General features: G+C 50.7%; 2 protein-coding genes across 2 annotated transcripts in view; one reads left to right on the forward strand and one right to left on the reverse strand.

Moving 5' to 3' along the window:
• Positions 1 to 24,157, forward strand: part of LOC143986875 (uncharacterized) — a 209,484-nt gene that overhangs the window by 57,163 nt on the left and 128,164 nt on the right.
• LOC143989642 (uncharacterized) lies at positions 1,509 to 23,046 on the reverse strand. The gene is made up of 7 exons (XM_077489897.1): positions 22,989 to 23,046; positions 18,345 to 18,472; positions 18,133 to 18,256; positions 17,919 to 18,016; positions 17,602 to 17,829; positions 3,587 to 3,737; positions 1,509 to 2,826 (listed from the first exon to the last, which is right to left on the reverse strand). Exons 3-7 carry the CDS (start codon positions 18,215 to 18,217, stop codon positions 1,664 to 1,666), a joined length of 1,725 nt encoding a protein of 574 aa, XP_077346023.1. The 5' UTR covers positions 18,218 to 18,256; positions 18,345 to 18,472; positions 22,989 to 23,046; the 3' UTR covers positions 1,509 to 1,663.

The following is a 24,157-nucleotide window of genomic DNA, read 5'->3' on the forward strand; positions in this document are numbered from 1 at the left end:
AGGAAAATTGCAACTTTCTTTTCTACAGCCACAATATTTGCTTCCATATACTGCTCCAGCCTCTCCACCCAGGAGCTCCATGATTCAGCAGCAGGATGGTTGAATGAACCCTATGAAAGCCATATGTGCTAAAATCCACAATCCTCGTCGCCACTGTTATGTCCCTTTGACACAGGGTCTCTCAGGGTGTTGCTAGCAATGCTGCCAGTGTCTGCTCAGCAAGTTACACACAGGCTGGATGCATTTCTTAACCACTTGAGACCCGCGCTATAGCCGAATGACGGCTACAGCGCAGATCTCCTTTCCCGGGACTACGTCTATTGACGTCGTCCCGTGCACGAGCGGCCTGCGCGCCCTTGTGATCGGCGATTCTATGAGACTCGCCTGATCACCGATCCGAGCAAGGGGTCGATCCCGACCCCTTATCACGTGATCAGCTGTCAGCCAATGACAGCTGATCATGTGATATAACGGAGCCGGTAATCGGCTATTATTCCTCCTCGCGCTGACAGCGCGAGGAGAAAAAAAAAGAGCCGATCACCGGCGGCCGTGATCGGGACATCAGTCCCGATCACGGCCAGCCCTGCCAGTGCCCACCTGCCCCCCCATCACTAAACATGATTAAAAAATAAGTGCCCCCCGTCAGTGCCACCCAGCAGTGCCCACAATCTGCCTCAACAAAGGTGCTGCACCCCAGTGCCACATATCCATGCCCATCAGTGTCATCTACCCGTGCCCATCAGTGCCACCTGTCAGTGCCACCTATCAGTGCCCATCAGTCCCATCTATCAGTGGTACCTATCAGTGCCCCTTAGTGCCACCCATTTGTGCCACCCATCCATGCCATCTTATCTGTGCCCATCAGTGCCGCCTTATCTGTGCCTATTAGTGCCGCCTTAACTATGCCTATCAGTGCCCACCAATGCAGCCTATCAGTGCCGCCTCATCAGCGCACTTCAATGAAGGAGAAAAATGATCTGTTTGCAAAATTTTATAACAAACTATTAAACATGATTTTTTTTTTTTGCATCTTTTTTTGTTTGTTTAGCAAAAAATAAAACTCCCAGCTGTAATTAAATACCACCAAAAGAAAGCTCTATTTGTGGGAAAAAAATGATAAAAATGTCATTTGGGTACAGTGTTGTATGCCCGCGCAATTGTCATTCAAAGTGCATCAGCGCTGAAAGCTGAAAATTGGTCTGGGACTGAGGGGGTTTAAGTGCCCAGTAAGCAAGTGGTTAACCAGGGAAGGGTTTATTACTCGCTCAGAAAGCCATGTACATTCTTACATGGAGGAGTCATATACAACAGAACGCCCTCTAAGTAACATGCTGCTGCTTCCAGTCCCACACACACACAGTGCATGACTTCCTGGTACAGCCCCCCCCCACCCCCAGCATGCATCAGGAGAAAGGGGTTAAGGGTCACAGTGATTCTGCATAAACATTACAATTTCATGTACAAGTTGTGCAAAACTTGAAGGAAAAGTCACCTGGATCCACACCAGACACTGCAAAAATCACTATTTATTCAAATACTTTAATTGTAAAAGGATGTGTGTGTGTGTATATAGATATATGTACTCAAGGCACTAATACACCTCGAGGGTTGTGTGGGATCCCTGATGTTCAGGAAGACAGGACTTCAGTGAGGAACAATTCCCTCACTCAGGACAGGAATACGGCTTCTCCCCCCTGTGAGATCTCTGATGTGTGGAAAGATTGGACTTTACTGAAAAACATTTCCCACACTCAGGACAGGAATACGGCTTCTCTCCTGTGTGAGATCTCTGATGTGTGTCAAGAGTGGATTTCACTGAAAAACATTTCCCGCACTCAGGGCAGAAATACGGCTTCTCCCCCGTGTGAGATCTCTGATGTCTGTAAAGATAGGACTTCTGTGAAAAACATTTCCCACACTCAGAACAGGAATACGGCTTCTCCCCTGTGTGAGATCTCTGATGTTTGTAAAGATGGGACTTCTGTGAAAAACATTTTCCGCACTCGAGACAGGAAAACGGCTTCTCCCCCGTGTGAGTTCTCTGATGTGTGTAAAGATTGGACTTCATTGAAAAACATTTCCCACACTCATGACAGGAATATGGCTTCTCTCCTGTGTGAGATCTCTGATGTATGGAAAGATCAGATTTCTGTGAAAAACCTTTCCCGCACTCAGGACAGGAAAACGGCTTCTCCCCTGTGTGAGATCTCTGATGTGTGGAAAGACTGGACTTCTGTGAAAAACATTTCCCGCACTCAGGACAGGAAAACGGCTTCTCCCCTGTGTGAGATCTCTGATGTTTGTAAAGATGGGACTTCTGTGAAAAACATTTCCCACACTCAGGACAGGAAAACGGCTTCTCCCCCGTGTGAGATCTCTGATGTGTGTAAAGATTGGACTTCATTGAAAAACATTTCCCACACTCATGACAGGAATACGGCTTCTCTCCTGTGTGAGATCTCTGATGTATGGAAAGATCAGACTTCTGTGAAAAACCTTTCCCGCACTCAGGACAGGAATACGGCTTCTCTCCTGTGTGAGATCTTTTATGCTCATTAAACTTGGATTTAAAACGGAAACACTTCCCGCACTCAGTACAGGAAAAGCTCTTCTCTGTTGGAAGGACGGCCCCGTCCCTCACAGTCTGAGGTTCCTCAGGATAAGAGGAATACGATGGTCCATCTACACTGTGTGGTGCCGGATGGACATTTGAGGTAGTCGGGTTTTCTCCTGGACTATACTGTGTGATGTCCTCATCTTCTACTTTACAGTCTGGAGACAAAGTGAGACAATCCTCTGAGGTTTTCCTCATCTCCCGTCCATCTACTAAAATAGAAATAAAAAGATTATTACTAGACATGAGCTGATTGGTTCCTGCTGTGTTCCAATCAGACCATCAGATATAAAATGTCCAGCTGGTATGAAATGGGTGTAACAAAAGAGAATCTATATTATGTGTATATATAGCAGTGGGTAGAGGGGAGACAGCAGTAGTCAGGAGTATGTAATGTACAACATATTGTATAAGATACAACAGATAGGACGATATAGTATCAGAATGATGTAATGTACACCATAGAGTATATAGTGCAGGGGTCAGGAGTATGTAATGTACAATATAAATGATACAGTGTAAGGGTCAGGACTCATAATATTGGTATTCAGTAATCAGTAGAAGATTAAATGTTTACATGAGACAAGTTGCAGAGGTCCCACACCGCTGCCTCCCATCTCCTGAGACTGCACTCAGTAACTTGTGTCTGAGACTATACTGACATATCCCTCCACCCGGCACAGCCAGCAGACAACAGAGCAAGTAACCGTGGGAGGATTGTTCTGTCAGAGATCATGCTAGACCTGGGCATGAGGTAGAAGACCCAAAGCATGTGCCTAGGTAGAGCAACATTTATGGTGAAAATCAACCTTTTGCTGTCAGCTGAACCCCAGAATTTCCATAAATGCAGTCTAGATCCATACATTGTGTCTGCAGCAGAGAGAAGGAAGATTATCACCCAGTCCTTGCCCTACTCTGGACCAATCAGTGAGCAGTATGGGTGGAGGAATGTATTTAGTGTTAATGACCCACCTGTGCTGATCTCTGTAGGAGTGACCTGCTCTATAAATGTCCCCGTTATTCCATCCTCCTCCATAGACTGCTGATCATCCCTCACATACCTTTCTTCTTCTTCTTCTTCTTCTGCTTTAACCTCAAATTTTATATCGATTGGATCTCCACTCTAAATCAAGGAAATGAAAGTGAATATCATCCATAAACAATAGGATTTATTATTGTGACATCACATAAAAAATCCACACATCGGGGGGGGGGGGGGGGGGGGGGGGGCGTGACTTGGATGGCCTCCGGAGCGTACGTGTCTCTCTAAAGCTCCCGCAAGGCCTGCCTGCACATCGCGGATCGACACTGCTCCTGCCTCTCATTATGGGCAAATCCCGCAAGGATAAGACGGCGGGATCCCGGGGACACTCCATCAGGGTCTCCTCCGCTCCGCCGCCGCTCATAACGGAGTATTTTAACTCCGAACCACCGGCAGGCTCCCACGCGGCCAATATGGCACCGACATCACCATCGCCACCACGGGACCGCCCGGCGACCGTCTCCTCTCCACCACCGCGGGATGCTTCGGGCCACAGGTACGCCCCACAGGGGGATCCTACTGCGGGACATGCCTCACTCTCCCCCCCGGATGGATTCTCTGCCACCGTTGATGGATGTGGGGTGGGGAGCTTGTCACAGCCGTTCCCCCCCCCCGATGGACTCCCTGTCACCCCTCCAGACACCTGGGGATAAGCCGTCCTCCCCCTCTCCCTCCTGGGACTCATCCATCCCTGATTGAGATCCCTCCTCTCTACCACAGAGATCTCTGGCTGGGAGGGACAGGCCTCCCCCCTCCTTCCCCCTCCAGGAGAGCCTACTCACAGGCCCTGGTCCATCCCTTGGCTCCACAGCCCCCAGAGCCTCTGGAGACCTCTCTCTCACCCACAGGAGCTCAGGGTACCTCCAAGAGAGCCATGCATCCAGCTGGCACCCCCTCCCGTGCGCCCCAGGCTGGCCGCCCCCTCCCAAACATCCGCCCGGCTCCCATCCGGGATTCCGACCCTCAGGCTGTACTGGACTCTGATCCTGAACCCGAGGCGTGCTCATCTTGGCGAGATTATGTTCGCTGCATGTCGACGAAACAGGACTTCCGTATGCTTATCCAAGAAGTCCACGAGACCTGCAGATCCGAGATTAGTATCCTCCGCACTGACCTCCACCACCTATCCGCTAAAGTCACATCCTTGGAAGAGGAGGTGGATGATACCAAGACCGAAATCTCGCAAATACACGAACGCCTGACCGCACAGGCCGCCACCCTCAGGGACTTCCAACGCCACCTTGAAGACCTTGATAACCGGGCAGGCGAAACAATATCAGGATCCGAGGCCTCCCGGAAGCCACCCAGGATGAGGACCTCCCCGTGACCCTGCAAGCTATCTTTAATAATATTCTGGGCCGCCCGGAACATTTTAAAGTTAAACTGGATCGTGCCTATCGGGCCCTTCACCCTCACGGCCCTGGGACCAGACCAAGGGATGTGATCTGCAGGGTCCACAACTACACTCTCAAGGAGGATATTATGAGGAAAGCCCGCAACATGCGCACCACTGACTTTGATGGAGCCCCTCTGCAACTTTTCCCGGACTTGTCCTGGCTAACCCTCCAGCAGCGACGATCCCTGCAACCGCTCCTTACCTCCCTGAGAGAACGCGATTTCAGGTATCACTGGGGCTTCCCCTTTAGCCTTACTGCAAAGCGGGACGGACGATCATTGCGATACCCTGAAGACCTCCAGTCCTTCTGCAAAGCCCTGGATATCCCAGTTCCACCTACCCCAGGATGGGATCCCCTGCCGGCCCCCCCTCCTCGTCCGGAACCCTGGATCCAAGTGCCGGGGAGAAGACGCCCGAGGGGCCCCCCCAGCGGGCACTCTCCCTCCGTTGACCCCCCAGAGATGACTTCCTGCACTTCCGGGAACCCCCTCTGTATGAGTCACCTTGTTTATTTTGGGCCCAGTTCATGCACTTTGTTTCATGGCCCCTTTGCCAGTGTTTACTGCCCTCCCTCCACCCTACAGCTTGGACTTTGCTGATGAGACTTTCCTGAGAAGACAACCCGCTATGGACTATATTTAGCATGGGACTGGTGGCAGGGGTGCCTCTTGGTCACCCCTCTGTTGCTGGCTGCTTTCCCTCCCTCACCCCCTTTTTTCCTCCACTCCCCCTACCCCCCTCCCCTGCCTACCCTCCCCCACTCCTCTTTTCTCCCCCTCTCCCTTACCCCACCTCTCCCCCTTTTTTCTCTCCCACTCTCCCCCTCCCTTTGTTCCCCCCCCCCCCCCCCCTTGGGTTAACGGTCTCACCGGTTGGTTTCAATTTATGCTGGATTTTTCTTTTGTTGTTTTTCTCCCTACAGGTTTTTCAGTTTTTTGTCTCTTGCTCTTTCTGGGCCCAGCCCTGGCTCTGGATACAGACTCCCCATATGATATGTGCAGGTTTCTATCCTTTTCTTTGTGTTGTTTTTACAGATAGGCTTGTAATGCAGGCAGGCCTTGGAGCGGATCACCTCCGCCCTGAGTCTACCTTCCTCCCCCCCGGGGGCTCTCCGGACAGTTCCCCGCTCTGGTCTCTTTCTTGGGGACTTTTTTGCCCCTCCTGTTGGGGGGGGCCCTCCGGAGATCCCCAACCCGCCGCCTTTTTTAGGTGGGTTATATTGTGCTGGTATTATTAGTATTTTAATGTTTTTATTTTTGTGCCTCCTTTCTTTCTCTCCTCCCTCCTTTCCTCTTCTTACTCTTTTCATCCCCACCCAAGTGGACGCCTCCTGCCTCTGGGGCTCAGGTTCCAATTCCGAGACCGCAGCTCCTCGACTTCTGCTTGTGCCGAGGGTACATTCAGTGGCCCCTGCGAGCACTTGGATCTCCCTGAGTCTGTCAGGTAAGCTACCTCCTCCCCCTGCAACGCACCCACCATGATTGACATACTATCACTTAATGTGAAGGGCCTAAATTCCAATATTAAACGGAGCCTGGCACTGCGAGAGTTTAAGCGCTCTGCAGCTGATATTATTTTTATTCAAGAGACGCATCTGTCCAAGACGGGCACCATGGCTTTTGCCCTCAAGTCTTACCCGCAAATATACATGGCCTCCAATCCTCGCAAGCGAGCGGGGTGGCCATTCTCTTTAAACAGGGCGCCCCTTTCCGGGTGCAATCCCTTGGAGGGGACTTCAACCTGGCTTACTCCCCCGGTATAGACAAACACTCCCTGGGAGGCCGAAAACCACCTCAGACTACTGCTAGAAACTCTACCCTTTTTCACCAGCTGACCAGGAAACACGCCCTGTTTGACACCTGGCGCACCAGGTACCCATCAGCGAAACAATTCACCTTCTATTCCCATCCCCATAAATCCCACTCACAACTGGACTATTTCTTTGTTAATGCCCCAACCTTGAGGGCCTGTACGGACTCACACATTCAAGCCATATCATGGTCGGACCATGCTCCCATCAAACTCTCCCTTGCACTCTCCCCAGGCACTTTTCGTACATGTAACTGGCGCTTGAATGACTTCTTACTTAAATATGGCCCGACCAGAGTGGAACTGGAGCGAACATTGGAATTATATTTTGCTGAGAATGGCTCCTCGGGGGGTTTCCACTTCCTCTCTCTGGGAGGCCCACAAGGCAGTCCTTCGGGGCCAGTGCATATCCCTCTCCTCTGCCTTAAAGAGAAACGCCAATGCCGCCCGTAGAGCACTCCTGGATAGACTTCCAAGTCTGGAAGCGAGGCTGCTCACCTCCCCATCCCTGGCCACTCTTAGGGAGCTTATCAGTGTTCGGGCTGGGCTGAAGGACATAGACGTGGGTAAGGTAGAGAAGGCCCTCCTTCGGCAAACATACTATGACAAGGCCAACAAGCCGCACACACTCTTAGCCCGACAACTTCGCGAACGAGTGGCGACTTCGTCGCCTGCCCTCCTTAAAGACCCCAAAGGCGTTCTCCAGTCCCATCCCGCCAGCATCGCCCAAATATTTCATGACTATTACTCCGTTCTCTACAATGACCCGAATGTCCCACATACCCCTCCCTCATCTGACTTGTCCCGAGATATCAACTCCTACCTGAGGGACTGTGACCTCCCTGTCCTCTCCCCTGCGGCTCTTGAGACCCTTAACTCCCCAATCACGGAAGAGGAGATCGGGGACGTGGTAAAATCTCTACCCAAAGACAAAGCTCCGGGCCTGTACAGCCTTCCGTACCGGTACTATAAGACTTTTCTCCCACATTTATTGCCCCATATGACAACCCTGTTCAACTTGTTCCTCTCATCCATGCCTGTCCCAAGGGACATGCAGGCCTCCTATCTTACGCTCATTCCTAAGGTCGGCAAAGACCACACCCTCCCGTCTAATTACAGACCAATAGCACTCCTCAATACTGATCTCAAGATATTTACAAAAACGCTAGCTGGCAGATTAAATACTCTTCTGCCGTCCCTCATTCACAGAGATCAAGTGGGCTTTGTTCCCCTTCGCCAAGCTGGGGACAACACAAGGAGGGTCATCGATCTAGTGGATGTTGCGAACAAGGCCAAGATGCAGGCTTTACTGCTCAGTTTAGATGCGGAATAGGCCTTTGATAGGCTGAGTTGGCCTTTCTTGTTCGCAACACTCCGACGGGTGGGCATCGAGGGCCCCTTCCTCAGAGCCATTATGCACCTGTACTCATCCCCCTCGGCCAGTGTACGCACCCAATTTGCCACCTCACCTGCCTTCCGGATCTCTAACGGGACCCGGCAAGGCTGCCCGCTCTCCCCCCTCTATGCTCTGTGTATTGAACCCCTAGCGGCCCACATCAGACAAAACCCGAACATCCATGGGATTTCCGGTCCGTATTCGCGATTTCAAGATCTCTCTATTCGCTGATGACGTTCTCCTGACTCTTACGCAGCCCCATATCTCTCTCCCGAACTTACATCTCGAACTGGATAGATATAGTGCTCTTTCGGGGTACAAAATCAATAGCTCTAAAAACGGAAGCCCTCCCCCTTAATACCCCCCCCCAAACTATATCGGTATTATCACAATCATTTAATTATGCGTGGAGGACGTCTTCTCTAAAATACCTGGGGGTCCACCTAACACCTTCCTACGACTCTCTCTATGCAGCCAACTTTCCCCAACTGCTTGTATCTATCAAAGCATCCTTAACCAAGTGGAGATCTCTGAGGCTGTCGCTGCTTGGTCGTCTTGCAACACTAAAAATGACCATTTTACCCAAACTTCTGTATTTTTTTGAGACTTTGCCCATCCCTGTCCCTGCCTTGTTTTTTAAAAAACTCCAGGGTGACCTTCTAAATTTTTTCTGGAACTATAAGAGACACCGGATCAGCAAATCGGTTCTGTACGCCCCCCGTATCCAGGGCGTATCAGAGTCTTCAAGCGGGAAATGTGATACTCCTAAGAACCAAGGCCTGAGGTGTGCCCTGGCCTAGCTGGTCAGTATGCCTGAGAAGAGGGCATACCCTGAATGTAAGAATAAGAACAAAATACTATGAGAATGTATGAAACTGGGGAACGGGTGGGAGGGAACCCAGAAAACCTACCGACACTGGCCCTGACAGAGGAGGAGGTTTAAATAGCCCTCTCAGGCTCCTCCTACAAATACAGGCTGGCCTGCGGCCAGCCTTCAACTTGTAGTCAGAGTCTTCAAGCGGGAAATGCGATACTCCTAAGAACCAAGGCCTGAGGTGTGCCCTGGCCTAGCTGGTCAGTATGCCTGAGAAGAGGGCAAAAAGACACAAAATTTAGGTGAAGAAGGGAAGGTAAAGAACCATCATGGATAAAGGTGTGCTCCCGGACGGCAGCAGTACGTATCCAGCAAGTAACCGGAAAGCGTTCGCAATGGCAAAAGAACACACCGACTCCTGACTTGGCGATGAGAAGGAACCTGTCGAACCTGTGACACTACCCTAAACCCAACTGAACATCCCCTGAAAGATTGAATTGAGCCGGATGCCCGTAACACCCAGACCCGAGAATGAACTGCTTGTGAAATGAGAGGATACGAGAGGGGAATGGAACAAGGCCTGACCCGAGGAAACCCCTGCAAAAGATCGTGAAATACCCCAATGAACACCAGTGAAATAGCCCAGAGACATATCCCCCCCCCCCCCAAGAGGGTGAGTGGCAAAAAGACCACTAGCAGGAGTGTAAAAAGCTGGAAACCTGATGGATGTGACGGAGTAATACTAATAATAATACTGCCAACTTGGAGAAACCATACCGGACGCAGGACCCAGGTCCCACCAGATACGATCGGGTCATGCTACAGCCTGAACCCGACAGCTGGGACAGCATCCTGAACCAAGAAGGGCCAAACCGGGGAAATAGTCCCCATGGCCTGATACAGACATACCCAAACCCCCCCTACTTGGAACAAGCTGGGGATTGGCAAAGACGACTGGACTGATGTCCCTAAGTGGAACTCCAGGCAATAAGTTCAAACAAGAACAGAGCCAAGAGTGGAATCCAAACCATTATGACATCAGCCCAACCTACCCTCCAAGGACCGTCACGGGAATGTGGCTTAACAAACACCCTGAGAGAGACTATACATCCCTGGGCAGTAACCAGGGCCTCAACACAACAGGACATCAACTGAAGGAAAATTTTACGACTGCTTCTGACCCAAAGGGTAAGCCCAGTGGTGACAAGACATCAGCACCAATCAACTAGCCCCAACAACGGCCGGGCTCAAGGACGTGATAGCAAGCATGGATGAAATCGGTTTGGATGCCAAGACGGCCGCAACCTGAAACACAAACTAGAGAATGACAGACAACCAGACATGAGAACAAAAATACCCCCCTGCCTAACTAAGAATGAAATATGAGCAGAAAAGTCAAGACCACTGCGCGTAACAGAACCTGACGGACGGACCCCCACCCACATGTAAATGGTAAGTGAGCCCGAGTACCCTGCAGCAGAGACAGGTAATTAACTGAAAACTCAGGGCTAGTGTACCCACGGGCAATGGTGGGTAGTTGTGTAGATGTGATGAATGAACATGCAACGTATGACGTATGGTATACGGGCGAGAAGATTGTGGACAACAATCAATTAATAAACGAAACCTCAGCCCGTATGGATCTATAGACGTGACAGATCCTGACGTGTGAGCCCTAGCTACCTGACCCAGGTACAAACATGACACAGACACGATGAGACATGACAATCAACAAGGACAAACGACTACCGGAGTATGCCATGAGTGAACAACGCCCTTCTGAGAAACTCTGAGACTGAACACCAAGTCAGAAATACCATGACAGGCATGCTGGCAGCAACACAAAGACAGAAAACGCTGAGACAGAAAACGCTGAGACAGAAAACGCAACTTGCCATGAAGAAAAACCATGACAGAAAATGCTGAAACTTAATGCTGATGCAGAAACGTAGTGACAGAACGCAAAACGCAATGACAGCAACAACCAAGACTGAAACGCTGAGGCATAAATGAAATGGCAGAAATCCTGGGCCAGAAATGCTATAACAGAAAAACTGAGACAGCGACGCAACAGCAGAATCCTGGCCAGAAATGCAGAGCCTGAAAACACGCCGAGACTGAATGCAGAGCCAGAAATGCAAAGACAAAAAACCTGGTTCAGAACGCCATGACAGAAACGCCGTGACAGAAATGCTAGACTGAGCGCTGTGACAGAAATGTCACGTGGAGCTCAGGCGGGGGGAGGGGGGAACCCACCACATGGAGCTCAGGCGGGTGGGGAGACCCGCCATGTGGAGCTCAGGTGGGTAGGGAGACCCGCCACGTGGAGCTCAGGCTGGTAGGGAGAGCCGCCACGTGGAGCTCAGGCGGGTGGGGGGGGAACCCCACTACAAGGAGCACAGGCGGGGGGAAGGCCCACCATGTGAAGCTCAGAAGGCCCACCAGGTGGAGCTCAGGAGGGGGGAGAGACCCGCCACATGGAGCTCAGGAGGGGGGAGAGACCCGCCACGTGGAGCTCAGGAGGGGGGAGAGACCCGCCACGTGGAGCTCAGGAGGGGGGAGAGACCCGCCACGTGGAGCTCAGGAGGGGGGGAGAGACCCGCCACGTGGAGCTCAGGAGGGGGGGAGAGACCCGCCACGTGGAGCTCAGGAGGGGGGGAGAGACTCGTCACGTGGAGCACAGGAGGGGGGGACCCACCACGTGGAGCTCAGGAGGCCCACCACGTGGAGCTCAGGGGGGGAGAGACCCATCACGTGGAGCTCAGGAGGCCCACCACATGGAGCTCAGGAAGGGGGGGGCCTGTACAGAGTCCTGACCTCAACCTGATAAAACACCTATGGTATGATTTAGAACCAGAATCTCGAGATTGGACAAGAGTCTTGTGCAACGTCAATGCCTGACCTCACAAATGCACCTCCGGAAAAATGGCCAAACACTTCCACAGACACACCCCCAGCCCCCGCGGACGGCCCCCCCAGAAGAGTCGAAGCCGTCATAGCCGCAAAGGGCGGGCCAACTCAACACCGAATCCCATGGATCAAGACGTCATTAAAGTTCATTTGCATGTAAAGGCAGGCGTCCCAACACTTTTGGAAATACAGTGTATGTGGCGGCTGGGCGTTAAAGACAACTTTCTTGCTGTCGCACACACGTTGTATGCCGTCGGCAAGAGGTTACGGGATAAAACATGGGGGAAGTGTATGTTTGCAGAGATGTACTGCTTGCATTTTTTTTTTTTTTTTTTTTATTGCCCCCACATACACAGGACTTCAATAAGAATAGACCCGGAAGATGGAATGAAATGCAATGCTGTACATTACTACAAGTCATATTATCGACTTACCTCTTGTTAAATATTGGTATTTTAGCCAGTATGTGAAGACTCACAATCTATATTGAACAGGAAATCCCAACTGGCACACTCAGGCGGCGTACACACGGGCGGACTGTCTGCCGAAACTAAGTTTGTCAAACAGTCCGCTCAAACTTTTGAATGAACGAACTTGCCCACACACGGCACTTTTTGAGCGGACTAATACGGCAAACTAAGTTCGTCGTACTAAGTCCGCGCAACTTTTGAAATGAACGGACTCGCCCACACACGAGGGAACAGTCCGCTCATTTCGAGCGCGTGTCAAGGTAGGCGGGGCCCGCGACAGAGACGTCGCGGGCTCCGCCGCCTGGAATGGACTTAAAGGGGAACCCCAACGCCGAAAAAAAATCGGCGTGGGGGTCCCCCCAAAGTCCACAACAGACCCTTGTCCGAGCACGCTACCCGGCCGGCCAGGAAAGGGGGGCGAGCGAGCGCGCCCCCCCTCCTGAGCCGTACCAGGCCGCGTGCCCTCAACATGGGGGGTGCCTTGGGGAAGGGGGGCCGCGCGGCCCCCCCACCCCAAAGCACCTTGTCCCCATGTTGATGAGGACAAGGGCCTCTTCCCGACAACCCTGGCTGTTGGTTGTCGGGGTCTGCGGGCGGGGGGCTTATCGGAATCCGGGAGCCCCCTTTAATAAGGGGGCCCCCGGATACCGGCCCCCCACCCTATGTGAATGAGTATGGGGTACAATGTACCCCTACCCATTCACCTGTAAAATAAAAGTACCCCAAAAAAAACACAACACACGAGATAAAATATTTTATTGCACAGCTCCGGGGGTCTTCCGTCTTCGGGGGTCTTCTCGCCGGACTCCTCCGCTATCTTCTAGTAGCTCTTTTGCTAGCGGAGGAGTCCGGCTTTCTTCCTCCCCGCCGCCGGCCTCTTCTCCCGACTTCGGGGGTCTTGTCCCCCTCTTCGGTTCTTCTGCCGGGCCACCGCGCCTTCTTATAGCTCTTTTAGAGGCGGTGGCCCGGTCTTCTATCGCCGCCGCCTTCCGTTCTTCTTCTTCTTCTTCTTCTCCAGGAGATGTTGACACGACGCTGTCTCCGGCCGGAATGCCAGAGCCGCGCTGCGCGGCCACTTATATAGTGACAATGGGGCAGTGTCACATGGTAACCCCGCCCCCTTACGATGTTATAGTCCCCATGTGACATATACCATGTGACACCGCCCCATTGTCACTATATAAGTGGCCGCGCAGCGCGGCTCTGGCATTCCGGCCGGAGACAGCGTCGTGTCAACATCTCCTGGAGAAGAAGAAGAAGAAGAAGAAGAAGAAGAAGAAGAAGAAGAACGGAAGGCGGCGACGACGGCGACAGCGGCGATAGAAGACCGGGCCACCGCCTCTAAAAGAGCTATAAGAAGGCGCGGTGGCCCGGCAGAAGAACCGAAGAGGGGGACAAGACCCCTGAAGTCGGAAGAAGAGGCCGTGGCGAGGAAGAAAGCCGGACTCCTCCGCTAGCAAAAGAGCTACAAGAAGATAGCGGAGGAGTCCGGCGAGAAGACCCCCGAAGACGGAAGACCCCCGGAGCTGTGCAATAAAATATTTTATCTGGTGTGTTGTGTTTTTTTTTGGGTACTTTTATTTTACAGGTGAATGGGTAGGGGTACATTGTACCCCATACTCATTCACATAGGGTGGGGGGCCGGTATCCGGAGGCCCCCTTATTAAAGGGGGCTCCCGGATTCCGATAAGCCCCCCGCCCGCAGACCCCGACAACCAACGGCCAGGGTTGTCGGGAAGAGGCCCTTGTCCTCATCAACATGGGGACAAGGTGCTTTGGGGTGGGGGGGCCGTGCGGCCCCCCCTTCCCCAAGGCACCCCCCATGTTGAGGGCACGCGGCCTGGTACGGCTCAGGAGGGGGGGCGCGCTCGCTCGCCCCCCTTTCCTGACCGGCCGGGTAGCGTGCTCAGACAAGGGTCTGCTGTGGACTTTGGGGGGACCCCCACACCGATTTTTTTCTGCGTTGAGGTTCCCCTTTAAGTCCATACCAGGCGGCGGGGCCCGCGACGTCTCCTTCGCGGGCCCCGCCTACCTGGAGACGTGCTCGAAATGGGCAGACTTTTCTCCGGGCGAGAACAGTCTGCTCATTTCGAAAGTACAGCGGACTGCCACACACAAGGGCGGACTGTCCGCTGAAACAAAGTTTCAGCGAACAGTTTTACGGAAATTCCGTAAGACTTTGTTCGTCAAACAGTCCGCTGAAACTGTCCGCTGAAGCCCACACACGAGCGGACAAAGTTGGGCGAACAGTCCGCCCGTGTGTACGCGGCCTCACAGTTTCCAATGATATGATAGTTGTAGATGGCCGGACGAAAAAGGCTTATGCGAGGGGGGAGGGGGAGCCGACGGCGGCGACTACCTCCCCCTCCCCCCCAGGAGAATCGGCAGGTACCCTGCAAATGTGAGGGGGGAGGGGGAGCCGGCGTGGCCGAATACCTCCCCCTCCCCCGCGCCAGGAGAATCGGCGAGCACCCATCTAATGGTGTGGTGCTGTTGAATATATCAGGGTGGGGTGCTCTGGACATCTATCTTAAATGACTGACAGCGTCAATCAATGTGAGTTAGCCAATCAGGTGGTGTGAAGCGGCATATAAGAGACCAGGCATTTCTCCTTGTCTTGCAAAAGTATTGGAATAGCCACTCAAAGTTGTCCCAACACATCTGGTATGAATAGACAAGTCAAGCAGAAAAGAGTTAAAAAACAAAAACAAAAAAAAAAACCATACCATTGTAGGCAGCTCAAGGCAGGTGCAAGGAGGCAGACGAACCCCCCCCCCCCCCCCCATGAGCGCCAGGCGGCTGCACACTGGCCACCCGGAGCCGAGGGGGGATCGCAAGGAGGAGGACGACTGCCCACCCCCCTCCCCCCGGCAGGAATACCGAGCGGACTGCCCGCTGGAGAGCTGAGGGAGGGGAGAGTGTAGGCGAAGGACGGCCGAATCGGCGGGTGTACAGCATAAGTGAGGGGAGGGCACGGCCGATTACCTCCCCCTCCCCCCCACCAGGAGAATCGGTCAGGTGCACTGCATATGGGGGGGAGCCAGCGCAGCCGATCACCCCCCCCCCCACGAGGAGAACAGCGGGCGCTCGGTGCCTGAAGGGGAGAGGAGGGCTGCAGGCTGCCCCCACGAAGCTGTGGGGAAGATTTAGAGCGGGAGAGATGGACTGTCCCCGCCCCCATGCCTGAACGCTGGGAGAAGCCACTGCCGACAGCTTGCCACCCCCCTCCATGCTGGAACATGGGCTGAAAAATAAAATAAAGGGGGAGGGGCGGCAGGGTGGCCTCCATAAGCCAGTGATGGGGGGGGGGGGGGACCATGGCCGCGGCCGACCGCAGCTCTGAAACGACATGCTACCACCCAGAAAACCTACCGACACTGGCCCTGACAGAGGAGGAGGTTTAAATAGCCCTCTCAGGCTCCTCCTACAAATACAGGCTGGCCTGCGGCCAGCCTTCAACTTGGCTGCCCAGTTGCGTCCTGTGGCCTCCTGGTGTACTCTCCACGCTTTTAATCGCTGGACGCAGATTGAGAAACTGTGGTTAGCCCCCATTCATCTGAACTCCATGCTTTGGAGCTCGGATATAACACATGGGGGGCGCACCTCCTGGGCCCCATGGCGCTGCTGCGCACGCTTTGGCGGCGTGCGAAACTGTCGTATCCGCTTACTACTACCTCCTCACCGGTGACCTCATTCCTGTTCACGCCAAATATCCTGGACAGCCTGACCTCGCAGATGTCCCACTTTTGGATGGACAGAGACCTTTTCCACTATGGCCACCTGATAGACCCCAGAACTAGATTTTTGAAATCCTTCCAGGACCTACAAAACACCTTTAATTTACCCAAACAGGCCTTCTTCAGTTATCTGCAACTACGGCACTATGCCCAATCGTTTGTGGCCAACCTTTGTTTTTCCCCTTTAACTGAATTTGAAAAAATATGTTTGGAGGGCTCTTCCCCAAAGGGTATGATCTCCTGCACCTACCAGCTTCTGATTGCGTCCCCCTCACCGGACGGGCCAAGACATGCCTATATGGGCAAGTGGGAGCAGGCCCTGGGTGAAACTATACCTCTAAGCACGTGGCAGCGTATCTGGTCGCAGGCTTCCAGAAGCTCCATCTGCACGCCCTACAAGGAGAACCAATACAAGATCTTATTCCATTGGTATCAGACCCCGGACCTGCTCCACTCCATATACCCACTGACTGACTCCCGTTGCTGGCGTTGCCATAAAGATAGGGGAACGCTATTCCATATCTACTGGATGTGCCCCTTACTTTACCCATACTGGCTGATTGGAGCAAGGATTGCACCAATCTATCTTCGGCGCTGAGGTGCCCTTAGATCCCAAAATGTATCTGTTAGGTCTACCACCCGTCTCCTTCACTAAAATGTCACAGAAACTATTGTCGCATGTATTAACCGCAGCCCGCTGCCTGGTGGCCCTAAAATGGAAACAGACGGACCCCCCCCCCCATCTTATCTGAACTGCACACCAGGATCAGAGATGTTAAGAGAATGGAATACCTGACAGCCTCCCTGAATGACACCCTTGATAAACATGATGGAATCTGGGAGCCTTGGGTCCTATTGGAGACTCCCCCAGCCTACTGATGCATGGTTCTCTTCTCATGGGCCTAATGCTGCCTGAGGTGGCTGTTTTTTGGGACAGCCCTGGGCTCTGGGGGCGGGAGGCTGCCTTAACCCTCTTACACCCTATCTCTATTCTTTCTCCCCTCTTCCTGACTTAGCTTTTCCCTTCTCTAATGCTCCTATTGCTATTGGTTGAAGTGACCTGTCACAGGAGATCCGCTATTGCGGCCCTTTTACTCTATAGTAGCTCACTATGATCTCAGGGGTCATAAACTTTACGAACCGCCACCTACTCTTACCCCTAGTCGGGATGCTGGATTAACTGACAATCTGATGTTGTGATTATTATTGTACTATGCATCATCCTGTGCTCTTTATTGGAAATGCTTTGTTCTCTTTTTTATTCTTTTTTCCCCTCTTTTTGTTGATCCCCTCTCGTTTCTGTTCCCCTCTCGTTTTTCTTTTTGCAATTAATAAAATTGTCAGTTTTCAAAAAAAAAAAAATCCACACATCATCTCTAGAAGCCCATGTTCTAGATGATCCATCCCACCAACCTTGTAACAGTGAGGGATGGTGTGATCTTCCTGTGTGGAATCCCGGGAATACAGAGGACGGGGACATCTCTCTGGTGGGTTTCTGTAGCTGGATGACTCCACCATGGTGTCCTGGTACAGATCTTTGTGTTCTTTTAGAGACTCTGACTCCTCCATCACCCCATCCTCATCATCCTCCTCTTTTATCTCTTCTTTATCCTCAGCTTTAGAATCTCTCAGGTTTCCACTCTGAATATATAATACAAATGACATCAATGGTAACAATGCAGATAATGTACAGATCCTAATGATACTATCAGTGATTGTTCCGCATCTACCTGATGATGGTGGGGGATGGTGTGACCTTCCTGTGTGGAATCCCGGGAATACAGAGGACGGGGACATCTCTCTGGTGGGTTCCCATTACTGGATCCATCTGTAGGAAACACACACACTGACTGAATACATTGTCTCTATGTGTTTATCAGATGATGGGGGATCTAGGTGGAGCCTCCGTACTGCTCTCTCCTTTACAATAAAGTCTCCTCTTACCCGGTGATGTGAGGGGCGGCTGATTGTCCATCATGACGTCCTTGTAGAGATCCTTGTGTCCTTCTAAATACTCCCACTCCTCCATGGAGAAATAGACAGTGACATCCTGACACCTTATAGGAACCTGACACACACAATGATACAGTCACCATCCAGACACATCCCTTGTCTGTTACTGGATAATGTCCCAGAATTCCCAGAATCCTCCTCACCTCTCCTCCATCATCTCTCTGGTGACTTCTAGAATCTTCTTTGTATTTCTCTATTCTATCAGGGAGGGAGGTGGAGGCAATGTGATGGTCATATGATCTCCAGACTTCACAGGACGAAAACTCTAGATCTGAACACAAATAGTAAAATCAAATAATATTCCCAGAATCCTCCTCACCTCACCTTTCAGGCTTCCATTGTCAGTGTGATGTCATAGGACATAAAGACTTATTTGGATGGGGGGTCCTCTATATGAGGCTCCTGTGAAAACCAAATCATTGAACCATTGTTCCCAGGTGTTCATTGCCAGGACAAGCAACAGACGAGCGCATCCAAGAGATGAAGCCGGGGGCACTACACAGAAAATCACTTAACAACCGGCCCATAGCCGAATGACGGCTATAGGGCGGTTGTTTAACTCTGGGAAGCCGTCATATGACGTTCTCACAGAATTCCGCTCTCGCGCGCCCCCTGGGGCGCGCACTCGAGAGCTTCGTGGGCATTTACCACGTGATCGCTCCGTCAAATGACGGAGTGATCACTTGTAAACAAACCGACGTCATCTTATGACGCCGGTTCCTCCCTCCCCCTCTCTGTACCGATCGGTACAGCGGAGGGGGAAGAGATCGGTGTCAGCAGCGCTGTGGTCTGCATCTGCAGTACCCACATCGCTGCTCACCGAAATTTAACCCCTCAATTCCCTGCCAATACCCTGCAACACCCTGCAACACCCTGCAACACCCTGCAACACCCTTCAATGCTCTGCAACACCCTGCAATGCTCTTCAACACCCTGCAACACTCTCCAATACCCTGCAACGCTCTGCAACACCCGCCAATACCCTGCAACACTCTGCAATACCCGCCAATACCCTGCAACACTCTGCAATACCCGCCAATACCCTGCAACACTCTGCAACACCCTGCAACGCTCTCCAATACCCTGCAACACTCTCCAATACCCTGCAACACTCTGCAACACCCGCCAATACCCTGCAACACTCTGCAACACCCGCCAATACCCTGCAACACTCTGCAATACCCGCCAATACCCTGCAACACTCTGCAATACCCGTCAATACTCTGCAATGCTCTGCAACACCCGCCAATACCCTGCAACACCCGCCAATACCCTGCAACACCCGCCAATACCCTGCAACACCCGCCAATACCCTGCAACACCCGCCAATACCCGGCAACACCCGCCAATACCCTGCAACACTCTGTAATGCTCTGCAACACCCGCCAATACCCTGCAACACTCTGCAATGCTCTGCAACACCGCCAATACCCTGCAACACTCTGCAATGCTCTGCAACACCCGCCAATACCCTGCAACACTCTGCAACACCCGCCAATACCCTGCAACACTCTGCAACACTCTGCAACACCCGCCAATACCATGCAACACTCTGCAATGCTCTGCAACATCCGCCAATATCCTGCAACACTCTGCAATACCCTGCAACACTCTGCAACGCTCTGCAACACCCGCCAATATCCTGCAACACTCTGCAATACCCTGCAACACTCTGCAACGCTCTGCAACACCCGCCAATACCCTGCAACACTCTGCAATACCCGCCAATACCCTGCAACACCCGTCAATACTCTGCAACACTCTGCAACACCCGTCAATACTCTGCAACACCCGTCAATACCCTGCAACACTCTGCAATGCTCTGCAACACCCGCCAATACCCTGCAACACTCTGCAATGGTCTGCAACACCCGCCAATACCCTGCACCACTCTGCAATGCTCTGCAACACCTGCCAATACCCTGCAATGCTCTGCAACACCCGCCAATACCCTGCAACACTCTGCAATGCTGCCAATACCCTGCAACACTCTGCAATGCTCTGCGACACCCGCCAATACCCTGCAACACTCTGCAATGCTCTGCAACACCCGCCAATACCCTGCAACACTCTGCAACACCCTGCAACACCCTGCAATGCTCTTCAACACCCTGCAACACTCTCCAATACCCTGCAACACTTTCCAATACCCTGCAACACTCTCCAATACCCTGCAACACTCTGCAACACCCGCCAATACCCTGCAACACCCGCAACACTCTGCAATACCCGCCAATACCCTGCAACACTCTGCAATACCCGTCAATACTCTGCAACACTCTGCAATGCTCTGCAACACCCGCCAATACCCTGCAACACTCTGTAATGCTCTGCAACACCCGCCAATACCCTGCAACACTCTGCAATGCTCTGCAACACCGCCAATACCCTGCAACACTCTGCAATGCTCTGCAACACCCGCCAATACCCTGCAACACTCTGCAATGCTCTGCAACACCCGCCAATACCCTGCAACACTCTGCAACACTCTGCAATGCTCTGCAACACCCGCCAATACCATGCAACACTCTGCAATGCTCTGCAACATCCGCCAATATCCTGCAACACTCTGCAACGCTCTGCAACACCCGCCAATACCCTGCAACACTCTGCAATACCCGCCAATACCCTGCAACACCCGTCAATACTCTGCAACACTCTGCAACACCCGTCAATACTCTGCAACACCCGTCAATACCCTGCAACACTCTGCAATGCTCTGCAACACCCGCCAATACCCTGCAACACTCTGCAATGGTCTGCAACACCCGCCAATACCCTGCACCACTCTGCAATGCTCTGCAACACCTGCCAATACCCTGCAATGCTCTGCAACACCCGCCAATACCCTGCAACACTCTGCAATGCTGCCAATACCCTGCAACACTCTGCAATGCTCTGCGACACCCGCCAATACCCTGCAACACTCTGCAATGCTCTGCAACACCCGCCAATACCCTGCAACACTCTGCAATGCTCCGCAACATCCGCCAATATCCTGCAATGCTCTGCAACGCAATACTCTGAGATACCCAGCCATACTCGGAGATACCCAGCCATAGTCGGTGATACCCAGCCATAGTCGGTGATACCCTGCAATACCCAGCCATACAAATCCCCCCCCCTCCTGCCGCCCTCCGGTGCGTCTAACGACTCGCCAATACGATCAAAGCCAGAATCTTTTTTTTTTTTTCAGGCTTCCCAGCTTAGAGGTGAGATGTGGGGTCTTACTGACCCTATATCTCACTGTAAAGAGGACCTGTCATGCCATATTCCTATTACAAGGGATGTTTACATTCCTTGTAATAGGAATAAAAGTGATAAAAAAAAAATTATTTTTGGGGAAAAAATGTCAAACTAAAATAAATAAAGTAAAATGAACAATAAAAAAAAATTTTTTTTTTTAAAGCGCCCTTGTCCCCATGTGCTCGCATGCAGAAGCGAACGCATACGCAAGTCCCGACCACATATGAAAACGGTGTTCAAACCACACATGTGAGGTATCGCTGCGAACGTTAGAGCGAGAGCAATAATTCTAGCCCTAGACCTCCTCTGTAACTCAAAACATATAACCAGTAAAAAAAAATTAAATCGTCGCCTATGGGGATTTTTAAGTAGTGACGTTTGGCGCCATTCCATGAGCGGGTGCAATTTTGAAGAGTGACATGTTAGGTATCTATTTACTCAGCGTAACTTCATCTTTCACATTATGCAAAAATTGGGCTAACTTTACTGTGTTTTTTTTTTTTTTTAAGCACAAAACAGTTTTTTTTCCAAAAAAAAAGCATTCAAAAAATTACTGCGCAAATACCGTGCGAGATAAAAAGTTGCAATGACCACTATTGTATTCTCCACGGTGTTTGCTAAAAAAACATATATAATGTTTTGGGATTCTATGTAATTTTCTAGCAAATAAATGATGATTTTTACATGTAGGAGAGAAATGTCAGAATTGTCCTGGGTGCTCCAGAACACCTGATGGCGCTACCTGCATGTTGGGCCTCTGTATGTGGCCACGTTGTGTAAAAATCTCACACATGTGGTATCGCCATACTCGGGAGTAATAGCAGAATGTGTTTTGGGGTGTAATTTGTGGTATGCATATGCTGTGTGTGAGAAATAAACTGACAATATGACAATTTTGTGAAAAAAAAAAAAAAAAGTAAAAAAAATCTTGATTTTTCTAAGAATTGTGGGAAAAACTGACAACTTCATAAAACGCATCATGCCTCTTACTAAATACCTTGGAATGTCTTCTTTCCAAAAAGGGGTCATTTGGGGGGTATTTGTACTTTTCTAGCATGTTAGGGTCTCAAGAATTGAAATAGGCCGTCAGTACTTCAGGTGTGATCAATTTTCAGATATTGGCACCATAGCTTGTGGACTCTATAACTTTCACAAAGACCAAATAATATCCACCAATTTGTACTTATTTTTACCAAAGATATGTAGTGGTATAAATTTTAGCCAAAATTTATGAAGAAAAAATTACTAATCTGCTAAATTTTATAACAGAAACAAAGAAAAATTCTTTTTTTTACAGAATCTTCTGTATTTTTTCTTTTATAGCACAAAAAATAAAAAACCGAGCAGTGATTAAATACCATCAAAAGAAAGCTCTATTTGTGTGAAAAAAAGGACAAAAATTTCATATAGGTCCAGTGTTGCATGACTGAGTAATTGTCATTCAAAATTATTAAATTATTATTAAAATTATAATGTTTAAGTGCCCAGTGTTCAAGTGGTTAATCAACTGATCCCCCTGAAGGGGTTAATCTACATATTACCTCCTCTGCCACCAGATCCAACAATGTCTCCTCTCTAAGTCCTTCCAAATGGAATATCCTATGTATCTGACATCACTTCCTGTCTATATTCCATAGAGATTTTTTTTACTGGGTAGAGGTGAGATCACCACCTTGTGGAGCTCAGAGGAACTGCAGCTGAAGGAACGTCTCATAGTGTGAACACGGCTGTTTCATGTATTATTATTATACAGGATTTATATAACATCAACAGTTTACACAGCACTTTACAGTATAGAAATTAAGACACTACAAGCTGTTTGAGGAGTCATATTGAATTTTATAACAGGAACAGCAAACACAGAGCAGGAAACAGGAAGTACAAGCAACGCAATATTACCATAGAGTATATTACCATAGAGTCCCTGTATTTGTATAAGAACTCTATAACATCTACCTTTTTTTACATTTAATCCAAAAATGTGTAAACAATCTAAAAACAGATTGTGACCAGTCTTAAACATAACATACGGTGTTACCGGTAGATACACTACAGATGGAGTCTATTTGTGGTCTTGAAACTCGAACTCTACGCAAGAACACAGTGATTTGCCTGGGGAATGCTGTTCAGCTCCAGAAGGTGTTGCAGAGCTGCTCTCTTTCCCGGCTGGTTTGTTTGGTACAGGAGAACTTACTGGTATATGTGGCTTCATTATGTCATCCTAGTGGTATCCTTCAGATATGACCAAAGTATTGTCTCTGCCTTGCTTACGTGGTCCAGTAGGACAAGGAGAGGCATTGTAGGACAAGGGACTTTGTAGGACTAGGGGCATTGTAGGTCTAGACGCATTGTAGGACAAGGTACATTGTAGGACTAGGGGCATTGTAGGTCTAAGGACATTGTAGGACTAGGGGCATTGTAGGTCTAGGTATATTGTAGGACAAGGGATATTGTAAGTCTAGGGGCATTGTAGGACAAGGGACATTGTAGGTCTAGGGGTATTGTAAGACTAGGGGCACTGTAGGTCTAGAGATATTGTAGGTCTCGGGGCATTTTAGGACTAGGGGCATTGTAGGGATAGGGGCATTGTAGGTCTAGGAACATTGTAGGTCTAGAGGCATTGTAGGACCAGAGGCATTGTAGGACTAGGGGCATTGTAGGACACTGGACATTGTAGGACAAGGGACATTGTTGGACTAGGGGCATTGAG

Source organism: Lithobates pipiens, unplaced genomic scaffold (genome assembly GCF_037356315.1).
Source record: "Lithobates pipiens isolate NorthernLeopardFrog02 unplaced genomic scaffold, aLitPip1_a1.2 Scaffold_18, whole genome shotgun sequence".
Classification (NCBI taxonomy): Eukaryota; Metazoa; Chordata; class Amphibia; order Anura; family Ranidae; genus Lithobates; species Lithobates pipiens.

What these genes read in the sequence shown, in the direction of transcription:
- LOC143989642 (XM_077489897.1), bottom strand. Translation starts at nt 18,217, where the DNA reads ATGGAGGAGTGGGAGTATTTAGAAGGACACAAGGATCTCTACAAGGAC. An exon ending in GCCGCCCCTCACATCACCGG is followed by an intron (nt 18,017 to 18,132) that starts GTAAGAGGAGAC and finishes TGTTTCCTACAG; the next exon opens with ATGGATCCAGTAATGGGAAC. An exon ending in CCATCCCCCACCATCATCAG is followed by an intron (nt 17,830 to 17,918) that starts GTAGATGCGGAA and finishes TTATATATTCAG; the next exon opens with AGTGGAAACCTGAGAGATTC.